General features: G+C 43.7%; 1 protein-coding gene across 1 annotated transcript; it reads left to right on the top strand.

Moving 5' to 3' along the window:
- Nucleotides 1-5,483: 5,483 nt before the first annotated feature.
- DDX27 (DEAD-box helicase 27) lies at nt 5,484-11,372 on the top strand. The gene is made up of 21 exons (XM_048962782.1): nt 5,484-5,634; nt 5,717-5,851; nt 5,932-5,991; nt 6,279-6,435; nt 6,770-6,819; nt 6,978-7,064; nt 7,359-7,464; nt 7,548-7,721; nt 8,048-8,198; nt 8,351-8,450; nt 8,561-8,702; nt 8,777-8,930; nt 9,048-9,129; nt 9,203-9,380; nt 9,519-9,625; nt 9,772-9,877; nt 9,983-10,077; nt 10,181-10,307; nt 10,590-10,674; nt 10,847-10,921; nt 11,178-11,372. Exons 1-21 carry the CDS (start codon nt 5,545-5,547, stop codon nt 11,191-11,193), a joined length of 2,277 nt encoding a protein of 758 aa, XP_048818739.1. The 5' UTR covers nt 5,484-5,544; the 3' UTR covers nt 11,194-11,372.
- The last annotated feature ends 632 nt before the right edge of the window (nt 11,373-12,004 follow it).

Below are 12,004 nucleotides of genomic sequence, written 5' to 3' on the forward strand. Positions count from 1 at the left end.
CTTGTCCTCCTGCATCTCAATTCTATGGAACATGAAGCCAGAAAATTTGTGTTTGCATGTTTTGATCTCATGGCTCTCATGTGAAATCAATTAAACCAAAATGGCTTACCAAGATATCTCTGTCCCCTATAAACATGCACTCATATTTTAAAATAATAAATGCAAGGTTCAAAAGGACTCCTCTGGATATACAAAACAAGTATAGGATTTATGAGAAATTGATGGGAGGAAAAGATGTTTATTTAAGTATGATAGGATGAGATATTAGCCTGTCAGCTATGCATATAACAACTGAATTTAATCAAAGAAGTGCATCGTGTTTTGTTCCTTCAGAAAAAGCAGCAGCATCGCAGATGATTGAAGAGAGATTTTAAATGAAAAGCAGCAGCTGAGAAAATAACACCAAACATAGGTAAAAGCACACTCTGTTCTTGTGAGGCATTAGTAATGCCAACAAACAGCATACTGGGTTACTACCATAACACAGCACAACCAAGTCCTGGGGTATATTTAACAACACTGCTGTACTTATCCTTACATTAAGGAATATCAACTTTTGCTCCCAGGACAAAATGAGATAAAAAAGGACTCAAAGGCAGCATCAGTCATTTGGTGCCTTAAGGAAATTGTTTAGCTTTAGATGTGCAATTACATCTTATTAGCCAGGAATGCTGGTTAAATTTGTCATTGTATGGAAATCTGGATCAGCAGCACAACCTGAGAAAGAGCAGGGCACCCTTGGGCCTCCTCCCTTACTTCCAATTTAAAAAGCCACCATGAGAAATACAGCTTCAGAAAACTCTGAAGGACTTCAGCTTTGTTTGAAAAAAGCATTTCAAGCAGCCAATTGCCCCAGCCTGAACAACTCCTTGTGCTGGAGCTCCTTCTGGGAACAGCCTCGGCTGCTCTGGGAAATGTAAGGACATCCCGCATGTCGCTCTGAAGTCAGGCTGAGTGCCAGAGTGTAAAACCCAACCATCTCCATTTCAACCTACAGCTGCCAATCAGACTTATCAGTCCTCAAAACACATGGCAGGGCACGACAAGTCCCGCGAGCCTTCACTTCTGACAGCTTTATTTGCACTTCCAGCACTGACAACAGAATTATGGAACGCTTACAGTATCCAGGCCAGAGCACCATGAATACTGAAAGCCTACAGTCTCTAGATCCCACAACAGATCATTACAGGAAACACACTGAAATAAATCCATCTTCTTAACTTTCTTGTTTCACCCAACCATCATTCCTTCAATTAAACACCCACCTATTTCACTGTAAGATTCCCAAGCTGTGTATTCAGAATATCACTACCACAGTTCTCCCATATAGAAGAATCTGTTTCCAATTCTTGCCATTTCATAAGTTTCCAATGAGAATTCAATGGGCCCAGCCACGATTCAAACAGAAAATATGGAGACACTGCAGATCTTTAAGTTACTTAAATACAGAAAATATTTTCTCCAGCAGCACAAAGCAGAGAGTGATGTTTTCTCACAAAAGAAAGCTGCTTTCCTCATCTCCAATCACCCCACAAGAGAAGGGACACAGACACAGCATGACATCAATTCCCTCACCAGGTTTGAGGCAACCATTTTCCAGTCACTTTTAGCTGGGGGCATTTCTTTGTTTCTCTCTTCCCACCGTAGCTAAATTAATACTAAGTGGAAACTTCACGTAAGTGCCATTGCAGAAGACTGTGTACAATAGAAATAAGTCTTAAAGAGCAGGGTTCAATATCCAGAACTGATGACTGAGACATTCTTGAAGCCAATATCAAATCCTCAGGCATTAACATGTTCCTCGTATCAAAAGCTCGCAGTCTTGCCAAGTGTTCACACACTCTTCACACAGATTTGTGTTTCCAATGTTTTTAAGACATTCTGATTAACCTGGACTTTTCCATCGTTGGGTTTTTGTATTGAGTCGGTGCTTTGTTTCTTTTGGATACTCCCTAAAAAAGAGGGAATGTGTCAAAATATTTCTTACATAATCAGTATTCTTGCAGAAAGGGTCCATATTCTCTAACTCACATGATTCAGCTATTATGAACAAACAGTCTCTTAAAACATGAAGAAAAGTCTCCCAGCTTGCAGCTGAAGTATATTGGTCACTTTCCACAATTTGAATTGCCTTTAAACATACTTGGTTGTCAAAAGGAAAAGTAGCAGGTGAGGACTAGTCATTAAAGCACAAGAAGCAGCACACTGGGCATAAAGACCTGTCAGCTAGTTAAGGAGCTGTTGACATTGGTCTTCTACCCCTATTGCCTGCAGGCTTCCTTATCAGGAACTCTTCTCCATCACCCACAGCACAAACCAGTCACACCAGTAACAGCACACTCAAGGTACTTCACTGAGGTTAACTGTGTTTGATAACACCTGCAGGACACAACTTCCCATCATTATGAAACACTGGGAACTGCCTTCTGCGTTGCAGAATGCAAAATACATTCAAAAGTGGAAAAATAACATTGCTATTGCCTTTACTATTCCAAGAGTGAAAGCGAAGATTCATACAACACCTTTTGGAAACAGATTATCAGCCAATGCAAATTGCTGCAGTTTTGCAATTGACCAACAGCGTTGATGCATTGTTTTTTAATTCCTCCAAGGCAAAATTACTATGGCAAACCAGATAAATCAGTGCCTACTTGGAAGAAGTAGCTGGAACGCTCATCTTGAAGGATTAGATATGTACAGCTTTCTTTGACACGAAAAGTGGCTCTCAATCAAATAGGAAACATCTAGGAAGCTTAGTTATTCCAGAAGATGTATGAAAAATTAGATGCTTTTGATAAAACATGCAGTGAAACTGTCTCAGACTGGGTTAAAAGGAAGTAGAATGACATTACAAATATATAACCATAGTTAGGCGACTAGACCAAGGCTAAATACCCAGTTAGGAAATTCTTCAGGGCTTGCTGTCATTTCGCTACATTTAAAGCTCTAGAAAAATTGTTACTGACTTTTCTCATCTCTCTTTTCTAAACGGGAAAAAAATCCTACTATTAATTCCCAAATTACCCCCAAAATCCTGTGACATTCAGAAAGAATCAAGAACTTCACTGTTAATCTCAATATGAATTTTTATTTACAGTTTCTTATGACAGCTAAACATAAGACTTCCCCCCCTCCTCCCCCTCCCCCAAGAATGATAATAGAAATTAAACTTATTTGGGAACAAAAGACTTGAGATCTCTGTATAATACAATATCCACTCTCTTTCAAAGTGGATTAGTAGTTTCCCTGCAGACATGTAAGAACTCCAGCCAGAGGCAAGCCGTGTTGGGACAGAGAGAAGAGACATTAAAAAGGAATGTTGCCATCCCACTTCAAACAGAAAGTTTTACACTGTGAGAATTCTGTCTTAAGACAAGCAGATGAGAACTGTGAACAGACCACCAGCTGAGTAGGGAAATCTTATGGAAGAAGCCAGAAGACATCGCTCAATTAAAAGGTTTATAGAAGGAAAATTCCCTGTGCATCAGAGAACAGAATGGAACAGTTGCTTTATAGGTAAAAAGAGAAGGAGGAATGCTGACAAATAGTTCTCTCACGAGTCAAGCAAATTGCCTGGTGTTAAGTGGGAAGCAAGGCACGTCTGTTCAACACAACACCGTGGACCAAAGAGTTCTTTCTTGATCTTAAGGGGAAAACCTTCATTGCAGCCCCGGTCTTTTCCAGGCTGCACTTCAGATGGCTGTAAACATCCTCACATGGCAAGAAGTGAATGTTGATGTACGAATTGCTCACACGGAGAAACTGATGCGCAAAATGAAATGCCGGAGATGCTAAAATCTCGGCCTAACATACTCGGTTCAAAACTAAAGAGAACTCTTTGGAAATACGTGTAAAAGCTTTCCTATTTAACTTCGTGCCTCATTTTCCGTTTGGCCGCTGCGCCCCGCTTCAGACGAGGCACGGTCACGCGTTGCCCTCTAGTGGTTCCTCGGTCAGGATGCTGCCCCAGGTTTAAAACGGGCACAGGAATCAAAATATTCGGGCTTCAGCCTGCATCGACTGAGCGAGAGATCAGCGCCTCCCTCAGAGGCCATCACACCTGCGACACAAGTAATCCGTGTGTTGGCAGCAACTTGTAGAAGTGAAGTTGAAATTCTGTTAATTAAAAGGGATTTGATGCGGTGTTTTAAATGTACTCATATTTAAAAGTAAAATGTTTACCATTTAAGTGAGAATAAATTGGGAGCCTATCACCTCAACCCACTGTAAAATGATCTGTCTAATCTGTTTGATCAGATAAGAGCCGACTGTGACTTAGAGAAGTTTAAATCAGAAAGCTCCTTTCAGACCTGGAGTTTACTTTTAAGAAGGAGGCTGTGTGGTGGCTGCAGAGACTGAACCGATGACACAAAGAGCCTATCAATATATCCATAAAGTGTATTGTACAACTGCAAAGATATCTTTTTTCCCCTCTCATGCTGTATCCTTCCTTGCTTTCTTCAACACCTTTAACTTACTGCTACGTACTGCCAATCGCTCTCCTTAGCCTTCAACACCTTTTTAAGAAGCAGAATGTTTGATGAAATGATCTGCTGGGCTGCCATCAAATATCAAGAGAGAGAAGAACAATTACCAATGGAGTGGTAAGCAGCTCTTTATGAACACAATCGTATCAATCATAAACCACAGCAGGTTGGGAAATAATTGGATGCTAATGCAACTGAGAATTGCTTCTGACACTGATGATGTTCTTAGGACCTCTGGAGTGCTGCTATTGGGTGAACTGGTATTGCCAGTCATGCTGCTATGCAAACAGCAGCTCCTTCCACTTTGGTTTTATCACTTTTTGAAATTATTTTTGTTTCATAGATGTAAATGCAGTTATCGCTGGCCAATCATTACTTTGGGATGTAGACAGTGGCAAAAGAAATCTCCCAAAAGGACCGATCCAGTAAGAAAAGATCTTCATTGTTGCCCATCTGAGAGGGTTATGCCAGGGAAGGCAGTTCTAGTTAGCTGAGTTCTAGTTAGCTGAGAGTCCCCTTCTGCAGGAGCAAATGAAGGAACACAAATTGGGCTCCATTACATTTCCAGGTGTTTTGTGCCTCATGCTTCACTTACATCCCCAAACCCATCCTCGCTGTGCTGCTGCTCCTATCAGCCAGGAAGGCTTGCATGCCTGCACGGCATCACTCTGAGAATGTACAAAGCATTCGAGCACACAACATTGAATTTCAATCCTCTACGAAAGTAATCGTGCACAAAATTGAGCCGTAAATTAAGATGACTATTGGGCATCAATGCCACTTTTCTAAATCGATTTGTCCCCCAAAGGGGAAAATCCACCTATTTGGGGGATTGAGAGAAAGCCACTGAAAAATCCCAGATCGTTCCGCCGAGCCCACGAATTGCAAATAGCAGATACGTGCCGTAGGAACGACAGCCCCCAACCCTCCCAGCGCCGCCGCTTTCAGTTTCCCTTTCCCGGGGCGGAGCCGCCGCTCCCTGCGCCCCGTGCCGCCCCAGTGCGCAGGCGCTGCTGCGCGGCCACGCGGTGCTGCGGGATCCCTGGGAGGGGCGGACATGCTGCGCAGCCTGGGGCTGGTGGGCACCATCGCGGAGGGGGACGCGGGGCCCGAGGAGCCCGAGTCGGGAGATTCTGAGGATGAAGAGGTGAGGCCGGGCCGGTTCACTTTGGGTTGGATGATGTGAGGCCGGTTCGGTTCGGCTCGGTCGCTCACGGGTGTCGTTGCAGGAGGTGCGGCCGGCGCCGGGCTCCGGGCGGCGGGGAGCGGCAGGAGGGGACTTCAGCTCCGCCTTCGTGTTCGGCGAGGTGGAGGCCGGCGGGGAGGGCGCCTGGGCGGCAGCGCTGCGTCAGCTCCGCGGCAAGGTGAGCCCTGCGGCCGGGAGCGGATCGCCGCCTGCTGTCCCGGTCTCCTCTCATCTCCTCGCCTTTATTTTCCTGCTTAGAGATCGGCTACCACGCTGGATGAGAAGATTGAGAAAGTGAGGCAGAAAAGGAAGATTCAGGTCGGGCTTCCTCCAAGGGCCACATTGCGGCGCGGTCTGGAATGAGTTTGGTCTCTCCGAACGCGGTGCTGGAGCTGCAGCTGTCAGTTTGCAGCCACACCTGCTGGCCTTGTTGTATGCAGAACTGTTAACGCTTACGTTGAAGCTGTGGGTGTGAGTGGGCTCATAACAAACCAAAAAAGCTCGTAGAGGAGTAAAGTTTCCTTCTTTACCCATTTCACATCATCCATTCCATTTCTTTGCCCGTTTCACTTTATCCACTTGGCTTGTTTTATTCTTCTATCCAGGAAAAAGAAGCTAAGCAAGCAAAAGTGAAAGATGGCGATGCAGGAACTGAGGATAATCAGTCTGAAAAGAGGGAATGTGAGGACTTTGGTAGAGAGGAAGAAGAGGACAACGAGTCCCAGTACTCATTGGATGATGAAACTATCTTCACAAAAGCAGGTACGTAGAGCAAACATGGACCACAGCAGGCCACTGATCTGCTGGAGAACAATCTTTAATGAAGTCTTGGTGGGGATGAACAAGAATTTCTCACTTCGTGAGATCTGCAGATCTCTGTGATCAGTCAAGCTCATTTTGAATGGTAGCTCTGGTACTTCTGTTGGGGTGGTTCTTGAATGAGGAGGTTTGCTTGGTGTTTTACTCCACTCTTGCCTATATTTCTGAGGCTTTTTCATCAATAACTTTTTATAAGCAAGAAGTACCAAATGAGAGCACACAGAATGTGTTGTTATATGTTTAGTTGTACTAAAATTCCTATTGTAATTCTTTGCAGATACAATTAAAGTGAAGGAAAGGAAGAGATCAAAAAAAGAAGGACAAAAAGTAAGTGATAGAGAGAATGGCACCAGATCGTTGTCCAGTCAGTATAACTTCTGGAAGAGCATAATGAACTGTAGGTCACAGAGCAAACCAGAGCCCTGTGACTGCATGCTGTGTTGCTGAGTGTGGTTTTCTTGTTTTGCTTTTCTTGCTGTTTCTAGGAAGCAGAATGCTTTTTTGAAGATGCTTCTCAATATGATGATAGCTTGTCATTCCAGGACATGAATCTTTCCCGACCTTTGCTTAAGGTATTTATCTAGTTTAGTTATTACATGTATTGCTATAAAGAATGTTGGACAGTCTCTTTCCGCCACTCAAAGCCGTTGCATTGCTTCTCTCTTTGCAACCTCTCTGAAAAGGAAATGAGGTGGGGTGTGGTATGATAGTAAGCTCTCTCAAACCTTTTCTAGTTTGGGAGGTGGTCCAGTCCTTTGCCACTTTTATGGCTGTTATTGAGCCATATTGAGTGGAGAAAGTGTTCCAGATGTAGCCTCAATAGAAGTGAATAGAGACAGCACTAAACTGTTTTGTCTGCTTTGAAGGCAATCACAGCTCTTGGTTTCAAGCAGCCAACTCCAATTCAGAAGGCTTGTATCCCAGTGGGTCTTCTGGGGAAGGATATTTGTGCTTGTGCTGCTACTGGTACAGGTGAGGGCTTGAGCCATGAGACGTGGAGAATTCAGAGTGTTTGCAGTAACTCCTGGTAATTCTTCTTAATTTTTCTTCTGTAGGCAAAACAGCTGCCTTCATCTTGCCTGTGCTTGAGCGCCTGATTTACAAACCTCGTCAGGCCCCAATAACGAGGGTACTGGTTCTTGTGCCAACACGAGAACTGGGTATTCAGGTGCATTCTGTCACAAAACAGCTGGCGCAGTTCAGCAGTGTCACAACTTGCCTTGCTGTAGGTGAGTATGAAGTTGCATACGTGAATTGCACAGATCACTACAAACTGCTGTGTCGAACTGGAAATGCTGTGCTCTAAAACTGGACACTGTGGTTGTTGCAAACATGCTTCTAGAAGGTGTGCTAGAGTTCAAAATCTCACTTTCCAATGCTATGCAGGTTTTTTGGTTGTTGGTTTTGTTGTTTTCCATCAAAAGAAAAGGTGAGGGCACTTCCAGTTGTGAATGTGTAATGAATCTGTGCTTTTTTCCCATTTGTCAGGGTATTTGGGAAGATGAACTGTGTAGATCCTGCTCACAGACTCAGCAGTCTGTTTGCTCTCTTTCAGGTGGCCTAGATGTGAAGACTCAGGAAGCAGCTCTGCGCTCTGGGCCAGACATTCTTATTGCAACTCCTGGGCGACTAATTGATCATCTCCACAACTGTCCCTCTTTCCACCTGAGCAGTGTGGAAGTGCTTATTTTGGATGAAGCGGACAGGTAGGCTAGACAGAACGGTGGAAAATGTGATGGCAGCTTCTTCTTCTCCTTTTCCCAGGATGTAGGGCAATCTTTGTGACCCTGCCTTACGTAATGGTTCTTAACTAGCACTAGATAAAGTTGTATGATCTCGCTGTGTTTCTCTTGTGTAGGATGCTGGATGAGTACTTTGAGGAACAGATGAAGGAAATAATCAGGTTATGTTCCAAGCACCGTCAGACAATGCTTTTCTCTGCCACAATGACAGAGGAGGTAAAACAGGCTGCTGGGAAACATGCTCAGGCAGATGGTTGAATAGATGGCTGTCTATTAAATCTTTCACCAGAAAGCATTGAACTTCTTTCTTCAATGTTTTCTGATAGGTGAAGGATTTGGCTTCTGTTTCCCTGAAGAATCCCACCCGAATTTTTGTGAACAGCAACACAGATGTTGCCCCTTTCCTGAGGCAGGAATTCATCCGGATCAGACCCAACCGAGAGGGAGACCGTGAGGCCATTGTGTCAGGTGAGCAATGACCAAGGAAAAGATGGAATCGGTGGGTGACTGTGAAGCAGGCTGCTGAGAGGACTTTCTTTCAGCTCTACTGACACGGACCTTCCCAGATCATGTGATGCTTTTCACCCAGACAAAGAAGCAAGCTCATCGTATGCACATCCTGCTTGGGTTGATGGGTCTGCGGGTTGGGGAGCTTCATGGGAACCTCTCCCAGGCACAGCGACTGGAAGCACTCAGGTATTACTGGGCTTACTGGGCCATCGTGGGAAGGAACAAAGTAGCTAAAAGCTGGAAGTTTTAGGGAAAAAGTGAATCTCTGTATTCATAGCTAATATATTTGCTGTTTGTGTTCAGGCGTTTTAAGGATGAGCAGATTGATATTCTGGTAGCTACAGATGTGGCTGCGCGAGGACTTGACATAGAAGGTGTTAAAACAGTGAGTGTTTGCAACGCTGATATTTTTAACAAGTCCTTCAATGTAATTTCCCTACTAACACTTCATTTAATAGGTGATCAATTTTACCATGCCCAACACCACCAAACACTATGTTCATCGAGTGGGTCGAACAGCAAGAGCAGGTAGGGCTGGTCGCTCAGTTTCACTCGTGGGTGAGGAAGAGCGGAAGATGCTGAAGGAGATTGTGAAGTCTGCCAAAACACCAGTGAAAGCCAGAATTCTCCCTCAAGGTAGGCACAGAGATTAAAAAAGAGAGCCACAGGCAAGGAATGTTGCTGTACAGAGAAGAGACTCTAAAAGAGATGCTGAACAGTAAAAGTGGACATTAAATTGGCTGTCTGATATAATTCAGGCTGGATCTTTTTCAGATGTCATACTGAAATTCCGAGAAAAGATTGAGAATCTGGAGAAAGATGTGTATGCAGTTCTGTGCCTGGAGCGTGAGGAACGTGAAATGCAGCAGTCAGAGGCCCAGGTAGGTTTTCTGTAGGATGTTGACCTGGAGTCTGTAATGCAAAATGAGAAGATGACCCTCGTGTGCTTAACCTGCATAATTTAGAAGGGAAATTGGTAGATATTCCTTGGCAACCATGAGCTTACATCTTGTCTGACTTGTTTCAGATCAATAAGGCAAAGAAGCAGTTGGAGGAAGGAAAACAGGAGACTGCAGCCAAGGGTGTGGAGCGGAGCTGGTTCCAGACCCGTGAGGAGAGGAAGAAAGAAAAACGTGAGCTGTAGCAGTGCTGGGCACGCTAAATTCTGTAGCTGCAAGTAGAATGTGCTCTATCCTTTGAGAGGTCTTTATTCCATGCTTTTCTCTGTCTTTCTCCAGTGGCTAAAGCACTGCAGGAGTTTGACCTAGCATTACGAGGCAAAAAAAAAAGGAAGAAATTTATGCAGGACACACAGAGAAAAGTCCAAATGACAGTGAGTACAATTATGGGTAAATGGGACCCTGGAGTAGATTTTCTTTGTTTTTTCCTCAGCAAAACCTCTCATTGCTGTAAATGTACATTTTTACACTTTCTAGCCAGAGGAGAGGTCGCAGTTTGAAATCTTGAAATCTCAAATGTATGCTGAGCGGCTGGCAAAAAGAAATCGGCGACTGAAGCGGGCCCGAGCTTTGCCAGAAGAGGAACCAGCAGCAGCACCAAAAGGTGGAGAAAGCAGTTCTATTCCACAGCTGATAAACCTTATGTCAATTGCTTTGTTGCATAGGGGTGAAATGAACTAAGTTGTGTAGTGGGGAGCACCAAATCAGAAGGAAAGGCTGCTGGTGCTGGCCAGGGCACACAGTTGCGAAGGGGAGAGTCATTGCTTTTCCTGATGGTGATGCTAATTGGTGTGGTCACAAATACTGGGCTTTAGTGAACAAGATGATGCTCTGACCTTCTCATTACAGCCAATGTTCTGACTATTGTATTGTCTCCTTGTGTTAGGCCCCAAGCGGAAGAAAAAGGTGTCTGTGTTTGATGAAGAGCTTACCAACACAAGCAGGAAGGCTCTGAAGCAGTATCGTGCAGGGTAATGGCTGAGCAGCAATGTTAGCATAGACCTTCCATAGTGTCTGAACTTTTCTCAGCAGTAGTTTGCAGGGTACTGGGTAAAAGGATCCATTCCAGTTATTTTATGGCATAGAGCAGGTTGTCTTTCTATAAGTACATGTGACATTTCCTTGTTTTTCTCTCTGTAACAGTCCATCGTTTGAGGATCGGAAACGCTTGGGTATGGCCCAACGTAGGAAAGGAGGAAACTTTAAATCCAAGTCCAGGTATAGTTTCTCTTTCAAGTTTTTCTTGATTTCCTTTTACTGTAATGGTTGAAAGGCCCTTTCTACGACATCTGATGCTTCTACAGCAGTTTAATCTGGTGCTGCAGGGTTTGGGAGAAATCAAAGAGAGTGTCTGTGTGGTAGCATACGTCTGCATTTTAGCATGAGAGCATTGCCTAGTAAAAGCACTGTGCTGCTCCTTATTTATCACTGAGGTAGGCTGGTGCAATGTGATTTCAAGGATCATCTCTTTCAGGTACAAGAGGAAGTAAGAATTGTTTTACCAAGTGGGGAATCCGGGCTATCTGGACACTTCAGACTTCTCTCCAGGGCCTGGATTTCTTCACACGGGGAGGAGCTGAATAGATTTTCATCAGGTCTCAGAATAGCTTTGGATTGTTCATTTATAGCTGGTTGAACACTATGTGAAAATATTTTCAGCCAATATAATAAATTTTCTATTTAAAAAAAAAAAAATAGTTCTAGTTCTTGTGCTTCTGTGATTTGTTACTTAATGTAATTGGAAGGACTTATAGACGTGAGAATCTGTTTCTAAATAGAGTACCCTAGATGCCCTTCCAAGGGGTAATCTGATCCTGTGAAAGGATACTGTCCCTCCTAACCAACTGAACAGAAAGCAGCCATAAGGCAAGACCAGAATACCAATATTTGTTACTAGGAGCATTGCACTTTATATATAAACATCACGTTGGCTTATTGCAAGCTAAAAAACCAGCAGCTTAATACAGAGCTTCAGTGATTACTATTAATAATACAAGTAGCACTGTCCTTACTGTACTCCAAGTAAAAGGGAGAATTCTGATTAGTAACCCGTAGTTTTGCTGCAGCCTTAATTTCTTGTTACTCTTTACTCTCCATATCAATTATCTTTCATCAGCTACTTGATAAATTTCTGTAGTATCCCTCCATTCCTAAAAAGGATATGAGTCAATATAGACCCTAGCTCCTGGGTCTATGGGAATAACTCTTCTGGCTTCAAACATGTTCTTCCTTCACACCCAAAGCGCAGAAGCAGAATGTAATGAGTGCAGCCCTGAAGAGATCACTACACTACTGATAAAC

Source organism: Lagopus muta, chromosome 16 (assembly GCF_023343835.1).
Source record: "Lagopus muta isolate bLagMut1 chromosome 16, bLagMut1 primary, whole genome shotgun sequence".
In the NCBI taxonomy this organism is placed as follows: Eukaryota; Metazoa; Chordata; class Aves; order Galliformes; family Phasianidae; genus Lagopus; species Lagopus muta.

Excerpts from the sequence above, each read along its gene's own strand:
- DDX27 (XM_048962782.1), top strand. The coding sequence starts at position 5,545 with ATGCTGCGCAGCCTGGGGCTGGTGGGCACCATCGCGGAGGGGGACGCG. Across the intron at positions 5,635-5,716 it reads GAGATTCTGAGGATGAAGAG|GAGGTGCGGCCGGCGCCGGG; the intron begins GTGAGGCCGGGC and ends GTGTCGTTGCAG. Across the intron at positions 7,722-8,047 it reads CACAACTTGCCTTGCTGTAG|GTGGCCTAGATGTGAAGACT; the intron begins GTGAGTATGAAG and ends GCTCTCTTTCAG.